General features: G+C 48.3%; 2 protein-coding genes across 10 annotated transcripts in view; both read right to left on the reverse strand.

Annotated features, from left to right (window-relative positions):
* The window catches only part of MPRIP (myosin phosphatase Rho interacting protein), a 161,814-nt gene that overhangs the window by 125,018 nt on the left and 13,394 nt on the right, over nucleotides 1–23,402 (reverse strand). For 5 of the 9 annotated variants that reach the window (XM_077918691.1, XM_028705639.2, XM_028705642.2 and 2 more), the window contains exons 2-3: nucleotides 9,795–9,872; nucleotides 7,680–7,745 (exon numbers count right to left, since the gene is read on the reverse strand). In XM_077918691.1, coding sequence (XP_077774817.1) covers nucleotides 7,680–7,745; nucleotides 9,795–9,872 — 144 coding nt within the window. Of the gene's footprint in view, nucleotides 1–7,679; nucleotides 7,746–9,794; nucleotides 9,873–15,692; nucleotides 15,861–23,402 lie in introns of those variants that run through there. The other 4 variants (XM_077918688.1, XM_077918689.1, XM_028705646.2 and 1 more) reach the window with 3 other exon arrangements.
* LOC114584598 (cytochrome P450 2W1-like) overlaps nucleotides 1–23,402 on the reverse strand; it is a 124,167-nt gene that overhangs the window by 48,896 nt on the left and 51,869 nt on the right. The gene's annotated exons all lie outside the window — the stretch shown is intronic.

The raw sequence follows: 23,402 nt of genomic DNA on the forward strand, positions 1-23,402 counted from the left end.
AAGCATGTCCCGAGTTCAAGAGCAGCTCTCCCCCACCTGTGATCCCCAGCAGCTGGAATTCCAAGGTATACTGCCTCTGTCAGTGGAGTAGCATCAAAGCCGCCATAACTAATAGCCATTTAAAGCTTTGTTTTCCATTAATTTCCCCCCCCAACCTCCTTTTGAAGTTGGTGTCCATCACAACATCTTGTGGAAACGGTGCAGAACTGGGTAAACTGGGGAGGGGGGGTGTTCTACAGCAAAAAAATTTAACCTCCCCCCCTTATAAACTCACGAGGAATTATCTGGCCCCTGCCATAACTCCCTTCCTCTCCCAGGAATGTTGGAGGAGAGGAGATGTCAGCCTGTCCCAGGGCTCAGCTCCGCAGCTCATCCATCTCCTTCCAGAACCATCCGCGCCGACGTTCAGAGTGACGTCATTTTTTTGGAGCATGCGTGAGGAAATTTAGGCCCCCCAAGCAGGGAAATGAAGGTTTCTCTGTTCTTCAGAGCTGGTGTGGAATCAGATTTGGGGGGCTGGTTCAGGACTGTCAGTTCTCCAAACGCAATTGCCTCTGCTTCCGCCCAAAGATGCTTTCTGCAGAGATAACGCCCAGTTCTTTCCCCTCCCTCCATTTTCTAATGTGCCAGATTCAGAAGCACCTCTCCCTGACATACACAACCCCAACTCCGCAGATAAGCTATTTCACGTGCCTTAAGATCTACTAATCTCTGCACTGAGTCAAAATGGGCCCTTCCAGGCAGCCTGTTTATTGAGCAAACCATCCCGATCTGATTCCACAAAACTTACAGGGAAGTCAGACCGCATCTTGCATTTATTAAGCATCTCTTTCGACTTCTTTGCGGTGGGGGGAAGGAAATAGCTTTCACCCCTATTTGTTTGCGGTGCGTATGCCTTCCGGTTCATCTTTCATTCGTCACAAACTTTTCAGCACATTTTCCTAAAGGTCTTTTTTTAAAAAAAAAAAAATGATTTTTTTGTGGTTGGGGGCATGGATGGCAGCAAATGGATTGAGATTGACTCCCAGCAAGACAGAAATACTATTTCTGGGGAACAGGGGGGCAGGTAGGTGTGGGCCTTTTCTGTGGCCGCCCCCAGAAGATGGGATTCCCCCCCCCCCAAGACAGGTCAGATGGGCTACCTCTTTGATTCCTATTCAGGCTGCTAGAATCTAAGGAGCAGGCGACGCTGTGTTTTCATGCTGGTTCTTAATCCGTCTCAATGTATTCTAACTATTGCTTTTCGCCAGTTTGTTTTTTATGACTTTGCATTTTTAAACAATGCTTTTAAATGTTGTTAAGCCACCTCAGATCTCAACTTGGAAGAAAGGCAGGATAAAGGTAAAGGGTAAAGGGACCCCTGACCGTTAGGGCCAGTCGTGACAGACTCTGGGGTTGCAGCGCTCATCTCGCTTTACTGGCCGAGGGAGCCGGCGTACAGCTTCCGGGTCATGTGGCCAGCAAGACTAAGCCGCTTCTGGCAAACCAGAGCAGCGCATGGAAATGCCATTTATCTTCCCGCCAGAGCGGTACCTCTTTATCTACTTGTACTTTGTGCTTTCGAACTGCTAGGTGGGCAGGAGCAGGGACCGAGCAACGGGAGCTCACCCCGTCACAGGGATTCGAACAGCCGACCTTCCGATCGGCAAGTCCTAGGCTCTGTGGTTTACACCACAGCGCCACCCGCGTCCCATGATATAAATGCATTAAATAAATAAAGCCAACATCCCAGAAATACTAATAATAATTTTAAAAAACGATGCAAGAATTGATTTGCACTGCCCTGATTATAGTCCCTGGTTGTCTTCCTCTGAATTCTGGCCAACCAAAGGAAGTAGGGGGGAAGTTTGCAGCTCGACCTCCCCTGCCCTTCGTCTTATGCACAAAGCTGCTTTCCAGAACTGCAAAGGTGAGGCAAACCTACTTCACTGGGCCACCAAGCACTTTGTGCCAGTAAATTCACCTCCCCCCTGTTCTTTTCCTAGTCAATTCCACTCCAAAAGTGGAGCTTTTTTCCATATGCGAAGCAGAAGTTGACAGGAAACAAGGATAAGCAGTAAGAACTTGAACCAGGCGGAGTGGGGGCCGGGGGCCTGGCCCCTTAGGCGCCATCTTCACTCTGTGGTTGAACCCCCATCGTGTGGGGCAGATTCACACCTTACATCATTCTGCCCAGACACTGAGGTCCAGAGCTGAGGGCCTTCTGGCGGTTCCCTCACTGCAAGAAGCCAAGTTACAGGGAACCAGGCAGAGGGCCTTCTTGGTGGTGGCGCCCGCCCTGTGGAATGCCCTCCCACCAGATGCCAAAGACAAAAACAATGACCAGACTTTTAGAAGACATCTGAAGGCAGCCCTGTTTAGGGAAGCTTTTAATGTTTGATGCATTACTGCATTTTAATACAGTCATACCTCTTCTTATGTTTGCTTCAGGTTAAATCTTTTCAGGTTGTGTCCCACAGCGACCCAGAAGTACCGGAAAGGGTTACTTCCGGGTTTCGCCGCTCGTGCATGCGCAGACACTCAAAATGATGTCACGCGCATGCACAGAAGCGGTGAATCACAACCTGCGCAAGCGCAGACGCGGGTTGTGTTCTGCGCATGTTGCGAATGGGGATCTGGAACGGATCTCGTTCGCAACCAGAGGTACCACTGTATTTTGTTGGAAGCCACCCAGAGTGGCTGGGGAAGCCCAGCCAGATGGGCAGGGTATAAATAATAAATTATTCCTATTATTACTATTTTTATTATATTACATTTAAAGGTCACCGAATGCACATTTAAAGCGGGTGACTTCCCCCCCCCCTCCGGGAACTGCAGGTTGTTAAGGGGGCTGGCACCTGTAGCTCTGCGGGAGAAAACTATAGTTCCCAGGGTTCTCTGGAAGAAGACACAGAACTGTAGAGTTGTTGGGGGTCACAAGGACCATGTGCTCTCAATGTTCATTGGGTGTGCTTTAAATGTAGAGCGTGGATCTGCCCTTTGTCTCTGAAAACACAAAGTAAATTATCAGTTCCATCAGGGTGGTAAAAACCCACAGTTGGCCCTCGGCTACATTCAAGAAAAAAACACCATAAGGTCTTTTTTAAAAATTTGGTGTCGTGTGTTGTTAACAAAAGCGCATGCATCTGTTTATTAAATTTGTTTCACAATTGAATATATTAAATCTATTATTTGTGTGCATGCATTGATTGGGTATATTAAATATATTAAATGTAAATTGCAAATACTTTAAATGACAATGTGGAAAGTTAATTCAGTGTGTGCCCCCTGGGTTCTGTGTCAAAGTCCTCTCGCGGCCCACTTGGTATGAAAAGTTGGACCGTCCCGAATTAGAGATTCTCGGATGCCACCAACCCCTTTGTGGGGTTATAATATGACTTTTCTGTGCTGTTTAGCCTATTTTTAAAGTGGTTTCGTCAATCAACAGAAGGTGGTTGATTTGTAACTGTTTTACCGATGATTTGTTAACTATTTTACAGAATTTATGTCGTAATTGTGATGTTCTACTATGTTGTTATTTACCGCATGCAAGCCGCTTTGTGACTCGAGTTAGTGAAAAGAGGCACAGAAAGATAACAAACGAAATGGAAATGATTCTGTTTTTCCCCTGTCCTGCTGATTTCATGCCGTCTTGGCTCCTGGGCCTTCCAAGAGATTTTTGCCCTGCTCCTTCTTCCTCCCAGACCCCATCCTCAGCTGTCTCCCCATTGTCATTTCAGGAAATATTATCCCAGTGAAAGCAGCCAGGTTGCCTGGAGACAGGGGAGAGAAATGTACGGCGCTCAAACCCGGATGATTAAAAGGATCTGGATGAAGTTCCAGAGCCCCAATTTGCAGATCTGAGAGTTCTTTTTCATACGGAGCCAAAATGCGGCTCCTTAAAGGCAGGGAAACAAACAAACAGACCTCAGAAGTTGCGAGGGAAACTGAGGGAAGGTCTTGTCTCCCAGCACATCCCTGCGCTTGCTCCAAAGCAGCCAAAAGGGTGTGGCCCCCCTTCGTTACCGCAGCCTTGCAAATAAGTCTGCAAAAGTTACTAGCCTGACTTACCGCAACGTAATAACGAGAATTACCTGTGGCTCAACAGATTGCCTGACGAAAGAACAAAGCGTCTCTGCCTGCCTAGATCAGAGTCCACCCAACCCCAGCAGAGCAAATGTGGTTATTTTTTTAAGACAAAACAATGGCATCGTTATTGCTCAAAATGTTTAGCATATTCACTCCACAGGCATCGGCTCAGCAATCCTTCCAAGCAGCCCTGAAGGCAGGCCAAGGTTATTATCCACACAGCACAGGTAGAAGGGCTGAGGGAAGTAATCCAAATTGACAGCTTCATGGTCACCAAGCCCACACGGCAATAAAACTTCCAATATAGGGCATCCGTGGAAAAGGGGACCAAATCTCAGCACATGCCAACCTGGTGCATTCTCTTCTTGAGTTATTCTTAGAAACGCTTTTAAATTATTTTATATTTATAGAAACAACATATCCAAGAAACACGGAGGTGCTTCTTCAGATACAGTGGTACCTCAGGTTAAGTACTTAATTCGTTCCGGAGGGCCATTCTTAACCTGAAACTGTTCTTAACCTGAAGCACCACTTTAGCTAATGGGGCCTCCTGCTACTGCCGCACTGCCGGAGCACGATTTCTGTTCTTATCCTGAAACAAAGTTCGTAACCTGAAGCACTATTTCTGGGTTAGCGGAGTCTGTAACCTGAAGCGTCTGTAACCTGAGGTACCACTGTATAGCCTTATAATCCTTTGCTTCAGGTGCTGCTCACATGGTCCATCATCATTATTATTATTATTATTATTATTATTATTATTATTATTATTACTACTACTACTATTATTACAGCCATACCTCAGGATTAATACACTTCAGCTTAAATATTTTTGGGTTGCGTTCCGCGGTGACCTGGAAGTAATGGAGCATGTTACTTCTGGGTTTTGCCACTCGCGCATGCGCAGACGTTCAAAAATGACGTCACGCGCATGCGCGGAAGCGGCGAAATGTGACACGCACAGTTGTGTTCGCTTCAGGATGCGAAGGGGGCTCCGGAACGGATCGCGTTCACATCCAGAGGTATCAGTGTATTTCTGTACTACCCTTCATCCACAGATAACAGGGCAGTTTACAATGCAAATACACAAAAATACACAGCATAGGAACGAACAAAAACAACAACCCCACCCCACACTGGACCTGATATTAAGTTTAAACATAGAACAAGATTCTCCTGTCTTTCCTGGCAAGGCTCCTGGTCTTTTAAGCAGGCTGAAATCCAACAGGTGCCGCTTTCCTTGGAAAGTCAAAGAACAGGGAGTTCCCCCACCCATGTGCGCTGTGCCTGTTGAACTTCTGCCTGCCAAGCAATTTGTTCCAGGAATAGTAAAATAAAAACATAATAATAATATGCCATTTTTTTAAAAAAAATGGGAAGCTAAAATGCATGTGGTCCCCTCCCCAAATTAATGTTATTACTTCTCAGTGGGGCAGGAGAGAGAGAGTGGCTGATTCCAGATTGCCAGCGAACAAACAAAATGAACAGGTGGGTTTTTTTTTTCTTTTAATGGTGGAACTGTGTGATCCCAGTAATGTCCACAAGTTGTGCATTTGCACGTAGCATGTTGGCAGCTGTGGCTTAGCAATCAATCCCTTTTCACAAGAAACTCTGGGAGTTGCTGTTCTGGGAGGTGAATAGGGGCCTCCTATAAACTCTCAGCACTAATGACAACAACAACTATTAGTATAATTATTATTTTATTTAAGATTGCCGTACTTCAGAAAGTAAAAGCCAGGACACCCTGAAAGTTGTTGAGCATTTTTTTTAGGAAGACCCCCAAATAGCTTCGCTTTTTTTTACATACAAACCCCAGAGTTATTGAACTCCCCCCCCCAAAAAAAAATGACACCCCCCCCACAATTTTTCAATTGACTTGAACTTCCCCCAGACATCAATTCCACCTTTGAAATCCCAGAAATGTCCGGGAAAATCCGGACGTATGGTGGTCCTATTTAATTATTTGTACCCCACCCATCTGACTGGGTTGCCCCAGCCACTTGGGGAGGCTTCTAGCAGATACAGAAACATAACAAAAACATTCATAACTTCCCTCTACAGGCCTGCCTTCAGAGATATTCTAAAGGTTGTACAGTTACTTATCTCCTTGACATCTTAGGGGAGGGAGTTCCAAAGGATGGGTGCCACCACCGACAAGGCTTCCCTGTAACCTTAACAAACTACAGCTCCCAGAATGCTTTGGGGGAAGCCTTGACGGCCTCCTAGTGCTTTAAATAAATGGCGGCTCAGCTGTTTTGGGCTACAACTCCCATCGGCATGTGATGTGATGTCGTCACGTTTCATGGGCATGCAGATGAGCAAATATGATCATGGAATCATAGAGTTGGAAGGAACTCTGAGAATCATCTAGTCCAGCCCCTTGCAATGCAGGAAAATTCAGCTGTCTCATACCAGGATCAAACCTGCAACCACGCTCCAACCCACTGAGTTATCCATGCTTTGCTATACAGCGGTACCTTGGTTCTCAAACTTAATCCGTTCCGGAAGTCTGTTCCAAAACCAAAATGTTCCAAAACCAAGGCGCGCTTTCCCATAGAAAGTAATGCAAAATGGATTAATCCGTCCCACACTTTTAAAAACAACCCCTAAAACAGCCATTCAATATGAATTTTACTATCTAACGAGACCATTGACCCATAAAATGAAAGCAATAAACAATGTACTGCAGTCACACAATCAATCAATCAGTAGCTGAACTGGGTTCTGCACAGTCACAAAAACAAAACAAAAAGAGCCGCAAAAACAACAACGCAAAATAAATAGCAAAAACAGACGGACCTCAGTGTAACACTCAAATCAGAAGCGTGGCACTCAAAACGGTGCACGTTCGGCTTGCGAAAAAGGTTTGCAAACCGGAGCACTTACTTCCGAGTTTGCAGGGTTTGAGTTCCAAGTTGTTTGAGTACCAAGGTATCACTGTATTATGTTATGAGCAACTGGCTGGGGCTGGTGGGGGTTGTGACCCCAAACACAACCACTTGCGGATGCATAAAATGGTAAGCAGCCACCTGGGGTAGCAGAAGACCGAGTGACCACTGCGTGACTCAACCGTTTAAATTAAGCCCAGGCTTACGAGGCAGAGTACAGCATGCTGCCTAGCTCTGCCCAGACACTCCCAGAACGGCAGAATAAACACCAAATCCCTAAAGGAGACCAGGAAACACAACACCAACACCACATGTGGCTGGCTGCACCCACTACTTAAAGAAAACAAAGCTAAAAAAGAACAGAGACCTGTCAAGCCACTTTGGGAAGGCCTCACCCAGAGTCAAAAGGCTCTTCTCTCAACAGCCGCCCACAACAGTTAAGGAGGAAGCAAGTGGAGGGGGGGGGGGAGGGACGGATCCAGCTCACAAAGTGCGGAACGGCCAGGGAGGCCTGTCCATATCCCAAGCGCGGCACCTCCACGAAGGAGAATTGGGAGCACGCGCAACCCAGAACGCCCCACGGCTGCGCGGAAAACGGCAACACCCAACTCAAATTCGCCGCCCTAAGTCTCTCGCGGTGACGGCCCACAGCAAACCCACTAAAGGAGGAGAGGCGCCATAACATGGCAGCTTTCGCTTTACCAGCCAAGGACACCTGCCACTCACCATCTCGTCCAGGGCGTAACGCAGGAGGCCGTGCTCGTAGAGGATGAAGAACCGGCGCTGCCATTTCTAGGAGAGAGGAAAAGGAGGCGTGAAAAGGGAATGCGTGAAACTTTGGGATGAGAGGGATTTTCCCCCCACACACTGCATCTTTGTCAGGAGCGCCCCCGCCCCGTTCTCCTTGCAGAGCCACAATTCCCAGAGTTCCACAGGAAGAGAGGATAATAATAACAATAATAATAATTTATTATTTGTTCCCTGCCCATCTGGCTGGGTTTCCCCAGCCACTCTGGGCAGCTTCCAACAAAGATAAAAAATACATCAAAATGTCACACATTAAAAACTTCCCTAAAGAGAGCTGCCTTCAGATGTTTTCTAAATGTCAGGTAGTTGTTTATCTCTTTGAAATCTGATGGGAGGGCATTCCATAGGGCGGGCGCCACCACCGAGAAGGCCCTCTGCTTGGTTCCCTGTAGCTTTGCTTCTCACAATGAGGGAACCGCCAGAAGGCCCTCGGCACTGGACCTCAGTGTCCGGGCAGAACGATGGGGGTGGAGACGCTCCTTCAGGTATACTGGACCGAGGCCGTTTAGGGCTTTCAAGGTCAGCACCAACACTTTGAATTGTGCTTGGAAACGTACTGGGAGCCAATGTAGGTCTTTCAAGACCGGTGTTATGTGGTCTCGGTGGCCGCCCCCAGCCACCAGTCTAGCTGGTGACCCCTCTGGGAACTGTAGCGCCGCGAGGGGAACGTGGGTCAACTTTCAGCAGCCTTCACAAACTACAGGATTCTTTTTTGGGGGGAACAATCAGTGTTTAAAGTGGCATCATAGTGCTTTAACTGTGTAGTGGGGATGTAGCCTTAGAAGCCAGGTGCAAGGGGCAGGGCTCACGCCGGCTTAGTCAGGGCTTAATCCAGATGCCTCGGCTACCAGCAGAGAGGGAAGTGATGCTTGGAGGAGAGGCACTCTGCCCTCCACCCACAGATTCACAAATGTGGGTCGGCCTGAGGAGTCAGCCGCTATTTGTGGCGATCGCTGACCTCGTCCTTCCCCAAGACCTCTGGTGCACCCTGCAAACACTCAAAACGCAGCGAGAATCTCTTTCGCCGCTTCTTAAGTGTCTCCCAATCCTTGTGCGAAGAAAGAGACTGATTTGCCACCCACTCCCCATTCAGTTCCCTGCGCAGGCCTCGAGAGGGCAGCTTGAATTCCTCCTCCTAGCCTCAAATGACAGGGTCCTTGCCATCCCTGACAGCTCTGAAAACTCAGAGGAAGTGAGGGACGACTTTTGTTGGGAAATGCAAGACAGGGAAGTTGTCAATGCACTTAATTTTTCCTTTTCTTTTTAACTGCACCTAAGGGATGCGGGTGGCGCTGTGGGTTAAACCACAGAGCATAGGACTTGCCGATCAGAAGGTCGGCGGTTCGAATCCCCGCAACGGGGTGAGCTCCCGTTGCTTGGTCCCTGCTCCTGCCAACCTAGCAGTTCGAAAACACATCAAAGTGCAAGTAGATAAATAGGTACCGCTCCGGCGGGAAGGTAAACGGTGTTTCTGTGCGCTGCTCTGGTTTGCCAGAAGCGGCTTAGTCATGCTGGCCACATGACCCGAAAGCTGTCTGCGGACAAACGCCAGCTCCCTCGGCCTATAGAGCAAGATGAGCACTGCAACCCCAGAGTCATCCATGACTGGACCCAATTGTCAGGGGTCCCTTTACCTTTAAGCCACTATAACTCTGCACCCAAGCAAAACTGGACCACATTCCCTGTTTAATTTAGGCAAAACCGAGCAGATTTGCATACTCTCCTCCCTCCTCATTTTGCATAATATATTCCAGTTTTCGCTACCCTGACATTTTGCCCCGTGACTCCTGGAAATCTTATTCCGCTACCTCTGAGATTTCTTGTTTTCCAAACATTTGAGCAGTCATAAGGACTAGAAACTTGGTGGCTGTGGGTTTTGCTTTGGCTAGGGGAGAACTGAATTCTGTGGCTAAGGTCCTATCCTACGCTTCTCCTTCACTCCTGCTGCACTCAGTTCACCTAGCACCAGGCCACCTGGGCTGTAACTATCCTTAAACGCCCCCCCCAACTCAGCAGAGGGACCCCCATCCTTACCCGAGAGCGGTGCACGGGATTGTCAAAATCAGTGCCTTCTGGCGCCAGCAAAAGCCATCCACCATAAATGGGCTTGGCCTGGAAAAGAAGTGGAAACAACAACAATAAATAATCAGCCTTGTTTGTTTTCTAAGAAAGGTACAACTGGGGGGCATTGTACTCAGTGACGCAAATGACAGCCACGACCCGCTATGGGAGCTGGCACAGAGCCCTGGCTATTTGCAGGACAGAAGAAACCACCGCAAAACTCTATATATGGTCCATCGCTCAGTGCCAGGGCATGGGATTTGCATGCAGAGGACCCCAAGTTCAATGGCTGGTGGAATCTCCCCCTAAAGGGATCTCAGGTGTGGCCTCCTTTGGAATTACTGGTCGCCTCACCCCAGAAGGGATACTGTAAAGTTGGGAAGAGGTTCAGATAACATGACACCAAAATGATCGAGAGGATGGGACGGCTCTCCCATGAGGAAAGGCTGCAACATTTGGGACTTGTTAGTTTAGAGGAAAGGAGTTAGTCTAGAAAAATGAGAGGCGTTTATAAAATTATAGATGGCCAGGAGGAAGTGTATAGATTGCTCAGTCTATGGCATTTCCCAGATTTTGGTCTCCAGCTGTTTCTGGACTACAACTCCCATCATCCCTAGGGAGCAGGACCAGGGCTCAGGGATGATGGGAATTGTAGTCAAAAAGAAGACTGGGGACCCAAGTTTGGGAAACACTGGGCTAGAACTTGTGGACGTCTAATGAAGCTGAATACTGGAAGATGCAGAAGAGGTAAAATAAAGTTCTCCTTCGCCCAGGGCAGAGCTACTATGGAACTCACTGCCACTAGAAGCAGCGATGGCCACTAACTCGGATGGCTTTGAAAGAGGACTGGACAAATTCATGGAGGAGAGGGCCATCCATGGCTATGCTCTGTGTCCGTGGCCAGAGGCAGGAATGCTCCCGGGTATCAGTTCATGGAAACCACAGGAGAGTTGCTCTTGTGTTCGAATCCTGATTGTAGGTTTCCCCTTGGCCACTGTGAGAACAGGATACTGGACTAGATGGGCACTGGCCTGATTCAGAAGCCTCTTTTTATGTTCTTATGTTCTCGAGGTACAAGAGCTAAGTCCGCTCTCCTTTTTCCCTTTCAACAATCCCCATGGCACGCAATTTTCCTCCCCGTACTAAAGCGAGCCTGCAAAGGAAGCCTAAAATAATTCCACATTAATAAACAGAAACCAGAAACTCAAGGAAGACGTCATAAACGCTTGCAGTCTTCAAGATTTGGAAATCTGAAACCAAGAAGAAAAATAACCAGGATACTTTCTTTTCGGAACTGTGAACCATCAAAATAAAATCTGGATTTTTAATTATTTATTAAAAGCAAACATGAACTTCAGAGAGGATTTAGCAACACCTCAACATACCTGCTGTGCAAGTAGAAGATTTCACAACATTTAAAAAATGCACACGCACACAATCTGTCTCTCCATATATAGATACAAAGGGAACGTGTTTGCACCCCAAATGTATAAAACAAGAAAATCACGGGCAATTTTAGAAACATATTTAGTTCTTAACTCTCCTAGCATCACATGGTTGGCTGAGGGCTGATAGGGAACACTGAGGGTTCCCCAAAAAGGCAAAAAATCTTGTGACGGGGGAGGGGAAAGTAAGGGGGAACCCTCCCTCCAAAAAACAGTCCGATAAGGATTGCTCAAGCTCAGTGAACACCCAAAACTGTTGGGAGGCGGTGCTGAAAATGGGAGCGCACAAATGAAATGGAGTCTCCTGAAAGAGCATGGCTGGCTGGCACCTTGCAAAGAAATACCCCATGCTGCAACATTTTGTTGCGGGTCTCACTTGTGGGAAAGAGGGTAAAGCCACATTTGACAGCCATAAGAGGGCCTTGAAAGAAATGGTGGTCGATAAAACCTGCTCCATCTTTCTTTCTTTCTTTCCTTTCTTGAGAAATATACAATGCTCATCTTGGTTCCTGTCTTTCCCCTGACCCAACACACTTCGGGCACGATTCACACATCCACGGACATCGCTGCATTTCTTAAATCAGGCATGTCCAAAGTCTGTTTCAGGGGCCTTATCCTGCCTGCTGGTCGATTTCATCCGGCCCCCGTGGCAGTATATGTCCTGGGGTAAAATCCTAAAAAAAGCTCAGCAATTTCAATCCTTAAAAAAACGCTCAACAACTTGGGTCGGCCCTCACACATGTTCACTTCATCAAATCTGGCCCTACTTGAAAAAAGTTTGGGCACCACTGTCTTAAATGAATGTGTGGACTGACAGCAGTGAAAGACCAGTGTGTGTTGAGGTGATGAGAAGGGAAGGGAGAAATCTGCCTGTGGCCCTGGGATTGCAAAGCCCCACTCCGTACACCAAAGGCACACGGGTGGAGCATGAATGTGCGAACTGGCCTTAAATGTGCATGGATGAGGAACCCTCTTCAGTCTCAGGGACACATTTCCTTCCAGGAAGCACATGGCAGCAGCAGGAGTAGTTGGAGCCATGAATGCAAATTTTACCTTTGTACAGTTGACTCATTTGTACACACACACAAACTTCCCCCTCTGACCTCCACCTAGGTGAGGAAGAGGCAGTATCAGAAGTTCAAGGACACAGTCCGGCATGGCAAAAATGTGTGAGGAGGGTGTGGCCAAGAAGCAGGTGTGGCTTGGAGAGGGCCAGGCAGAAGGTCCTGGAGGGCCACAATCAGCCCACGGCTCGGAAGTTCCCCACCACCAGGCCACATTCACACCACAGAATCACAAGGGAACCCGGGGGTCATCCAGTCCAACCCCTGCCATGCAGGGATCTCAAATAAATAAATAAATAAATAAATAAATAAATAAATAAATAAATAAATAAATAAATAAATAAATAAATAAATAAATACATACATACATACATACATACATACATACATACATACATACATACATACCCTGCCCATCTGGCTGGGTTTCCCCAACCACTCGGGCGCCTTCCAACAAAATACAGTCATACCTCATGTTATGTTTGCTTCATGTTACGTTCTTTCAGGTTATGTCCCATGACAACCCAGAAGTACCAGAAAGGGTTACTTTCGTTTTTCGCTGCTCACGCATAAGCGCAAAATGCCGTCATGCGCATGTGCAGAAGCGGCGAATAGCAGCCTGCGTGTGCACAGACGCGCCACTGCGGGTTGCGCTCTTTTCATATTGCGAACGGGCCTCCGGAACGGATCCCGTTCGCAACCAGAGGTACCACTGTATTAAAATACAATAGTCCGTCAAACATTAAAAGCTTTCCTAAGCAGGGCTTCCTTCAGATGTCTTCCAAAAGTCTGGTAGTTGTTTGTTTCCTTGACATCTGGTGGGAGGGCGTTCCACAAGGCGGGCGCCACCACCAAGAAGGCCCTCTGCCTGGTTCCCTGTAACTTTGCTTCTCATAGTGAGGGAACTGCCAGAAGGCCCTCGGAGCTGGACCTCAGTGTCCAGGCAGAGCGATGGGGGTGGAGACGCTCCTTCAGGTATACTGGGCCGTGGCATCCATGACAGAAGGCCATCCAATCTCTGCTTCAAAACCTCCCAAGGAAGGAGAGCCCACCACATCCCAAAGGAGTCCACACACACAACACACATACAAATACGCAACTGTCATTCACCACTAACTGGCAGAAAAAAATATTTTGCAATTCTCACTTGCAATTCTCCTTCAAACCCTGAGAACCACCCGTCAGATTTGCAAAGGCAGATCTGGTTCCGCAGCTCTTCACTCGACGGCGTTTAATTTATTTTAAAGTCTAACAGGAACTGTGCTTCCAGAATATCACCCTCAAACAGCAAGAGTGTGCAACATCCAGAGTCCTAAGCAATCGTGTTGTAATAAAGCAAGTTGCTAGGCCTCATGAACTGTGAGGGGAATTGCGTGAAAGGGGATGGGGCAAGGCCTGGGGGGAAATCTCCAAGAGAAGAGAGCTAAGGATAAAGATGCCGGAGGCCCAGAGCGACCCACCTCCCTTCGTAGCAAACTGCCCCTCCTCACGGCTGGCAGAAGGAAAACAGAGCCGTACAAATTGGGCCGAAGATACTTGCGGGATTGTTTGGTCTGCTGCGCAAGTCGCAGGGTTTAAATCCATGTAAGCTAAAAATCCAGTTTAAGCTTTTAACTTCATCTTCCCCTTATTTATCCTACCCTCACAAAAAATCTGGGGGGTGGTATAGGGTAGGGTGGGGGGGTCACCCTATTCGGCAAGGTTTACCTCGCCTGTACTGGTTCACTCCAGCAGAGATCCCTCTGTGGGCCGGATCGCGCGTGCGCGGCTGCAGTTTTCGGCGCCTGCATCTGCGCAGACACAATTTCCATCGTCTGCATCTGCACAGACGTGATTTTCGGTGTCTGAGCATGCACAGATGTGATTTCTGGCACTGCAGAAGCGAGTCCCTGCGCTGCGCCGGTTTAGCGCAGCGCACAGGGACTCACCGAGCGCGCAGCTCGGTTCGGGGGTGGCTCGTGGGCCGGTTAAACGACCCCTGTGGGTCGCTTGTGGCCCATGGGCCTTAGGTTGCCTACCCCTGCCCTACTCTTTCCCTTCAGGGAAGTGGGGCTGAAAGATAAAAGCCACCCACATAAAGCAGCTGGGTTCACATTCGAACCCAAGTCACTCCTCTCCCCAAGCCCAGGCCCCTGAACCCCTGCACCAAGGTACTAACACTGATGCAGAGAAAATACACAGTTCAGAATACTGCAGTCCTAAAACCAGAGGATAGTCAGTTGTGCTCACAGGTCCCAAGGCTATCTTCAAATTAAAGAAAACTTGTAGGCCACACGAGTTTTGATTGATTAAAATAATTGAGAACTGCAGTTAGAAGTCGCAGGTCTCTTTGATCAGACGGCGGGAAGCTCTGGTTAATCAGCCCAGATTTGCAGAAAAGAGAAACAGGAGAATCAAGTCAAATAAACCTGAACAGACATGCGAATGGATGATAAAACAAGACGCTCTGGAGGAAATAAGGGGGAGAAGAAAACTCGCCACAACATTTTGAAAAAGGCACCCCCCCCCTCCTACTAAAGGAACATATCATCTAAGACAGCACCTGGAGAGTTCTTGTTTGTGTGAGCACTAGATTCTTGAAAAAAATTTTAAGTCATAGAATTGTAGCGTTGGAAGGGATCCAACTAGTAGTCCAACCCTCTGAAATGCAGGAATCTATTTCACCCAACATGGGGTTTGAACTCACAACCCTAAGATCAATTATCTCATGCTCTACCAACTGAGCTCTGCCCAACTGACTGAGGGCCTATTTATTATTAATTATTAATTTTTATTATTATTATCTTATTATTAATAATAATATTAAAATTTGTATAGCGCCCTTCATTTGTAGATCTCAAGACAGTTCACAACAACAAACCTTCCTAATCCGTTAAGCCACTTTGGGTAGTGTGAACCTACCACCTAACTAAAAGTTGAAACCACAGCTTTAAACTGATCGCCTGGCTGCAATTTGCCTCCTGGTTCCAAAACTATATTTCCCTCTTAACGATCTGTACTGATTTCAAGAGAACAACAGGGAACAACTCCGAACAGGCCTACGTCAAGGAATCCAGATTGCAGAACAACTCCCAGGTGCCGAGTCAGACTGGATCACAGCAAACGATCAAAGCACCCCGGAAACCCCCTGACCAAGATCGCATGATTTATTATTCCTCAGCGCGGCCCCTCCAAAGCGAGGAGAGGACATGGGAATTAATGAACGCTCTCCCTCAAACCGATCCCTCTTTGCTTCTGGCCATGTATCCATGCTGGGTCAAACTTTCACCCCAGACATTACTGAACCACACCTCTCTCGGTTAACCATTTAAGCCCCAGCGTCCCATCCCCTGCCCTGGCTGGCCTGCGAAGCTCAGACGGACCTTGCCTTCTGCTCCCAACTCCTCAAACGCCTTCCTGGCACGGGCACTTTTTCCTCGGTTCATGGCTCTCCGCTTCCAAGTTCCTTCGGATCCTCTGCCCTCTCTCCTTTCCCTCTCGGCTGATGATGCACCTTCTTCCTCCGCGAGGCTCCTGGGATCCACACCCAGGGATCCACCCCCCCCCATGCGCACACACCCTCCTGCCTGCAATCTCCCTCCTCTGCGGCTCAAAGCGGCCTCGCCCTCTCCTGAACTCTGCACACTTACGCACCTGTCACTCCCTCCGCGCCTGCTCAGAGGAGGCTACGTCCTTCAGCTCCTTTGCAAAAACGACACCAGGCAGCTCCTCCGTCGGTGCAACGCGAGACTCTTGGCCTCAAGAGCTGTGGGCCTGAGCTCCACTTTGGGCGAAAGATTCCTGCACGGCCTTTCTGGTTCCTCTGCCAACTCTACAATTCTGTGAGGCCAGGAAAACATCCCTCGCCAAACCACACGGGTTAATTCCCAAGCAGGGTTAGAAACTCAGGTATATAAAGGTAAAGGGACCCCTGACTGTTAGGTCCAGTTAGGTCCCCTGACTGGGGTTGCGGCGCTCATCTCGCTTTATTGGCCGAGGGAGCCGGCGTACAGCTTCCGGGTCATGTGGCCAGCAGGACTAAGCTGCTTCTGGCGAACCAGAGCAGCGCACAGAAACACTGTTTACCTTCCTGCCAGAGCGGTACCTATTTATCTACTTGCACTTTGACGTGCTTTTAAACTGCTAGGTTGGCAGGAGCAGGGACAGAGCAACGGGAGCTCACCCCGTCGCGGGGATTCGAACCGCCGACCTTCTGATCGGCAAGTCCTAGGCTCTGTGGTTTAACCCACAGCGCCACTCACATCCCCGGTATATAAGCTAGGGGCCAAATGGCTCCGTAAACAAGGGTTGCAGTTGCCAAAACGGAATGTCCAGTTGCCATTTTGGGGGCAAGACGACTCTAAAGTCTTATTTTTCAAATGATGGACTGACTATGATTGATTTAAACACCTGACTAGTTATTGAGCTAAGTGAAGAACTAGTTATTGAACTAAGTGAGAACTAAAAAATGAAAAGTTACTTGATCCATGGAGAGTCCACGTGTATATGGGCCTATTCCGATCTCTTTTTCTTAATGGTGACATGGACCATTCATAATGTAAGAACATTCTTCACAACTGTGAGCAGGGCACTGGGAAGGGGTAAGTGAAGATAAGCAGCAACGATTCACTGCAGTCGTACCTTGGAAGTTGAACGGAATACGTTCCGGAAGTCCGTCCTACTTCCAAGACATTCAGAAACCAAGGCACGGCTTCCGATTGGCTGCAGGAAGCTCCTGCAACCAATAAGAACCCACGGAACCCGCGTTGGGTTCCAAAGAACATTCGCATACCGGAACACTCACTTCTGGGCTTGCGGCATTCGGGAGCCAAAATGTTCGACTCGCAAAGCGTTCGACTTCCAAGGTACTGTGGTATAACATTGTCAACTTCTCTTGCCCAGATAGAAAATGCATTTTGTTTCCTGAAATTCGTTCAGATTTTGCAGATAAAACATAACTGATAGAATTCTACAGGATAGGGTACTAGTGTGTCAAAAGAGTCCAGATCCCCAGGCACGCCCCTCCAGATGGTGGAGAGAGATGTCAGGAGGCACCCTGGCAACTTCACCTGGTCGCAAATGGTTGAAATCCAGGTGCAAAATGCGCCTGGCTAATTTCGAACACTGCCGTCGGCACCCGCTCCCCGAGTTTGCTATTAGAAGAAAGGGTTGCTGCAGCAAGAGGCCTATGCAAACAGCGGCACAAATTGGAGTTTTTGAGCCAGCAACTAACGAAACTCCACTCCCTGTCGCTCTGCGCATTCCTTCATCTTCACTCCTCTTGGCTGTTTGGGTCTGGCCTCCTGAAAGCCGGCTGGAACAGTTACGATAGGAAACAGGCAGGGCAGGAAGCCGGCTGTCGGGTTTACATGAGGCTGCCAGAGAGCTGCCCTGACACATCCCAGGCATCTGGGAGAAATGGGTCACATCCACCCAAGGAATCAGTGAAACCTGAGACTCTCCACCATCTCCCTGCCAAGGAAGAGGGGGACAATTTAACCTCATCATTTGCTCTCTTATTATTTAGGAACGTGCATTGTCCTTCCCTGGTTTAACCCTGCGTTGACTTCCTTTTCCTTTTCGGGGGTCTATTTTTAGACTGAAGGATCCTTGGGGCAGAGACCTGTCTCCTTGTATATTGAGAAAGCCTGTTGCACATTGGTGGTGTTACCCAAACAAGCAAACAATGCTTATTCCTCACATGTATGCCCCATTCACTCCTCCAAGGAGCTAGAAAGGGGCTCCCTCACCTCCTTTATCTTCATGACGACCCTGTGAGGAAGGCTGGGCCGAGAGAGCATGACTGGCCCAATTTGGTTCCCCAATAAGGCTGACGGAAGCCGCCACCCAAAGCAACTCAGGTGTAGATTTGTACACCTGCATATGCATATCAGACGCGGGTGGCGCTGTGGTCTAAACCACTGAGCCTCTTGGGCTTGCCGATCAGAAGGTCAGCGGTTCAATCTGGTTGGATCTTAATGAGTGAATACTCTATCTTGCTGCAGGACAGAGAAACACAAGTTGTTGTTTTTTTAATCTTCAATCTTTTCTCTCTCTTTTGCTTTCTCTAGCTTTCTTTTTCTTTTCTTTTTTGTGCCTCTGTTCTGTTTTAGATTAAGTAGCTATTTTATTTCAGTGTATTATAAAAATATGCTTTTTAACTGATATGAACTTTTATATATTGTTGAATCAATATCAATATATATTTACTGGTCTCATCAAGCTACTGGTCCATTTAGCAGCTGCTCTCCAGGGTTGAAGCTGGGACTTACAGCATCCTAAGCATGGCCTCAGGGACGCGGGTGGCGCTGTGGTCTAAACCACAGAGCCTAGGGCTTGCTGAATAAGAAGGTCGGCGGTTCGAATCCCCGCAACGGGGTGAGCTCCCGTTGCTCGGTCCCTGCTCTTGCCAACCTAGCAGTTCAAAAGCACGTCAAAAGAGCAAATAGATAAATAGGTACCGCTCTGACCCGAAGGTAAATGGCGTTTCCGTGCACTGCTCTGGTTTTGCCAGAAGTGGCTTAGTCATGCTGGTCACATGACCCAGAAGCTGTACGCCGGCTCCCTCGGCCAATAAAGCGAGATGAGCGCCGCAACCCCAGAGTCGGTCACGACTGGACCTAATGGTCAGGGGTCCTTTACCTTTACCTTTTATATGCCGTTTACCCCAGTCTTTGCTCAGGCAAGGCAGCAGGTAACTGGCTCCACCTCCCGAACCACCATTTGGCTTCTAAATCCCATCAGCGGACAAAAGAAAAGTTAGTTTGAGCCCACAAAGCTCAAGTCCTGCCAACTCCTGAACTATACAGCACTGGCTCATAATTAGGTATCTGGCTATGTATCAGTAAAGCATGGGAGGAAGAAATCACCTAGATTGGTGTTGAAAACTAGAAACACTTTGTTTTATCCCAGAATAGCTGCATCCTTATTTCAGAAATCGGGATATATTGGTCTATCGCGATGATTAGCTGACGATGTATCACGATGTTGGATGCAAAAAACCGCAGGTTCAGTTCTCAGCACCTCTAGCTAAAAAGATCCGGTAGCTAAGGAAAGGCATATCTCTCCTCTCCCATCCCCAGAAAGACCTTAAAGAGCTGCCTCTAGCCCGCTGGAAGAGACAATAATGGCCAGAGGTGGACCCCAAACTTTATACAAGTCTGCTATATATGTTCAAAAGGTTATGCCACCAAAAAAACCCCTGACTTTTAAAAGGTGCCATCAGACTGGCAGTTTTGCCTCCAAAGATCATAGGAGTCCGTCCACCCATGAATGGCAGTTTAAGTTGTTTACGGAAAGAGAGAAAGCCCATGGTTAGTTTACCCCAAGAAAACGTCTCTATGCTCACTTGGAGGCCATTCCCGGTTCACCCTAGGCGAGCGACATTTCACAGGCCTGGCCTGTCAGATGTGCCAGGGAGGTACTGTCAGCCCCTGCAGGAACTGTGCCATCATCCTGACAGATGATCCAAACGTCAGCGCTTATTTATAAACAGCTCCTCACGAAGCAGAAAACTCTGGGACTCCATCATCCCGTCCCGCTCAGAATCCCTCCCGACGGAGGTTGGATCCAATTTAAGCCCCGTCTCGCTGCCTTCCCCAAACGCAGCAGAAATTTAAAGAACAACACCTGGCGCAGTCCCTAACCGCGATGCCAAAGGGATTAGGAAACAAGGGTATCATGAGAAAATGTTTTTTAGGAGCTCGGAGGAGGAGGAGGAATTCGCCGGGAGCTGCGCGGCTGACCCGTCAAAACATGCTGCAGAAGTTCACATTACTCACCAGGAAAAATTCCTGGCTGGGGGGCAGAGAAGGAGCAGAAGAGTGGGAGGGAGAGGCCTGAGACGCAAGAGGGTTTCTAGCTGTGTTCCGGAGTATCCCGGGGTTCCTTCCGCTTCCACAGACAAGGGGGTCCGGAATAGAAGGGGGCCATCGGGTCCCGCATCCTTGTTCTCACAGTGGCCAACCAGATGCCTCTTTGGAAGCCTCCAAGCAGGATTCGAACACAAGACCCCTCTCTCCTCCTATGGTTCCCACATCCCACCATTCAGAAGCACCGCCGCCTGCGACTGTAGCCATGGACAGCCCTCCATGAATTTGCCTAATCCTCTTTTAAAGCCGTCCAGGTTGGCGGTCATGGGGCAGTGAGTTCCACAGATTAACACTGCACTGCAGGAAGAGGGACTTTCTTCTGTGTGTCCCGAATCTTCCAGCTTTCCACCTTCTCCAGGACACACATCATTTTATACAATCTGCAGAAAACCAGGGCTTTTTCCCCCCCAGCCGGAACTCCGCTCCGGCAACTCTCAGGCAAGCGCCGTTGCCATTCTAAGAGGACAAGGGAGAATTTCGTGGTGAGTTCCGGCACCTCTTTTTTTCTGGAAAAAACAGCACTGCATAATACCATACAGAAAAGTTACATCAATTAAGCATTGTGGAAAGATGTATTCTGAATTGCCTGCGTAGGCCTGGCGGAGCAGGGTTATGGCAGAAGCTCGCTTGACATTTTGCAGAAAGTCTTCGCCCTGTTTAATCCTAATAATTACCCAAACACAGCTGGATTTTTCCATCGTGATACCACTGGCCACCAGCTGAAGAATTTGAGCGAGTGAGGACAGTCACCCAGGGCTTCTTTTCAGGAAATATTTATTTAAAACGAAACAAGAGTGGAAGCCGGCTGGGAGCATAACCGTTGTTCGCCTAGAGCTGTGATCCTAGAATTCTGCACCCAGATATTAAAGGGTGTCAGGAATCGGGTCATAGAAAGGTGTTTGGAGAGAGTTGTGAGCTTGGAATGAGCAACTAAGACCAGGCCTGAAGTCGGAACCAGACCGGAAGTGAAAAATGCTGTAATAATAATGATGATGATGATGAATTTTTATTTATACCCCGCCCTCCCCGGCCAGAGCCGGACTCAGGGCGGTTAACACCAGTAAAATCACAATAAAAACATAATAGGGGAAGGGGAAAGAAACTATTTAAGATACGGATTAAAATGCAATTTAAAATGCAGCCTCATTTTAATAGTAGCCCATAGTTCAAAACCATAAGGGGAGGGAAACAGAAGGGTCAGACCGAGTCCAAACCAAAGGCCAGGCGGAACAGCTCTGTCTTGCAGGCCCTGCGGAAAGATGTCAAGTCCTGCAGGGCCCTAGTCTCTTGGGACAGAGCGTCTCACCAAGTCGGGGCCAGTACTGAAAAGGCCCTGGCCCTAGTTGAGACCAATCTAACCACCTTGCGACTTGGGACCTCCAAAGTGTTGTCAGTTGTGGACCTTAAGGTCCTCCGCGGGGCATACCAGGAGAGGCGGTCCCGTAGGTACTAGGACTCAGATAGACACTGCTGATCCGGGAAGGCTCAGCTAGAAACGGATGTCCTTCTATACTCAAACCTTCTTCCTCAAGAAGATACAATGCTCATTCTGGGTGAGTGGAGTCCACAGCCAGAACTGGAAAATCATTCCCCAAGAGACTGAAGTCATGGACCATGGGTAGGCAACCTAAGGCCCAGGGGCCAGATCCGGCCCAATCGCCTTCTCAATCTGGCCCGCAGACAGTCTGGGAATCAGCGTGTTTTTACATGAGTAAAATGTGTCCTTTTAATTAAAATGCATCTCTGGGTTATTTGTGGGGCATAGGAATTCGTTCTCTCCCCCCCCCCCGCAATATATAGTCCGGCCCCCAACAAGGTCTGAGGAACAGTGGACCGGCTCCCTGCTGAAAAAGTTTGCTGACCCCTGTTACAGACGGTGGTGGGCTCCTAACAGCTTGCCTCTCCCTGCCGCCCTTCGTTCCCCTGCCTCTGGTGTCAACATTCCCACCTCGCCCACAAAGCTGACCAAAAGGAAACCTACACCAGCTCTGACTCCAGGTAACCGGACACTAGCATGTGTGAATCAGATCTGTGCAAAGGTTCCAAGATCAAGGTCACATGATAGTTCCTTCCTAGCAAATGTCTCACAGACATCTCATAGGAAGACCATTCAACCATTCATTCCCTCCACTGAGTGGCAGCCCTATTGCCAGGGTATCAGATATGAGTCTTTCCCCAGTGATGCTGCATGTGACCCAGAGACCCTATGTCTTCAAAACATCCTTTCCACCACCAGGCAACAGCCTCTCCTAGCATGCTCGATATTTCCAAATTTGTGGCAGCCCTGTAAGGTGGGCCAGCATTATTACACCCATCCCGCAGATGGGAAAGTTGAGGCTGGGGAGAATGGCAGATTCCACAAAGCCACAGCTCTGAACTGTCACTCCAGACCTGGGCAACATGTCTCTTTTGTTGGGAAACCCACTGCATTACCTATTATGCCATAAAAAACACCCTTTCCCAACAAAAGCGCCTTTGTAAGGACTCCCTTACGAATTGCAAAGCTTTGTTTACAGTTTGCATAGTATAATCCTCCCTTTACGGTGCGGTCAAAGTTTTGTCTGCCGAGCTCTCTTTGTCTGGAAGTCCGCCGTTATTTATCCTGTGACTCACTTTTATCTCCTTCTTCCATTATCATCAAAAATGCCCTGTGAACTCAAAGTGGGATTCTTGGAAAATATTTAAATTTAGGACCCACAAGCTACTGCTTCCCACACTGACATCCTGTGCAGTGACCCCCCACTCCGTGGAAGGGAGAGGGTTACACACAGCCTCAACTGTGGAGCTAGTCCTCATGACAGCAGAAGGAGACTTCTATCTGTTGGAGAGGCCTGCTCACAAGCCACAGACAGGATTGGTGCCAATAGCCCAATGACGCACACATTTTTCAATTTATTGTATTATTCTTCTTATATTTATTTATGTCCCAGATGGGGGAATCAAGGCGGCTTACACAAATTAAAAACATAGATGAAATACAATGTTTTTAGCAACAGTAATCTCCCCTCCTGTAGATTCCAGCAAATGCTATTCAGAAGCACTGATGCCTCCGACCACACATAAGCACAGAATTCACATTTTCTGCGTGACAACCTTTCCGGTATTTTGGAAAATTCTAACCCAGGCATCCCCAACTCCAGCTGTTTTGGGACTACAATTCCCATCATCCTTGACCACTGGTCTTGTTAGCTAGGGATGATGGGAGTTGTAGTCCCAAACATC

This window comes from Podarcis muralis, chromosome 14 (genome assembly GCF_964188315.1).
Source record: "Podarcis muralis chromosome 14, rPodMur119.hap1.1, whole genome shotgun sequence".
Taxonomy (NCBI): Eukaryota; Metazoa; Chordata; class Lepidosauria; order Squamata; family Lacertidae; genus Podarcis; species Podarcis muralis.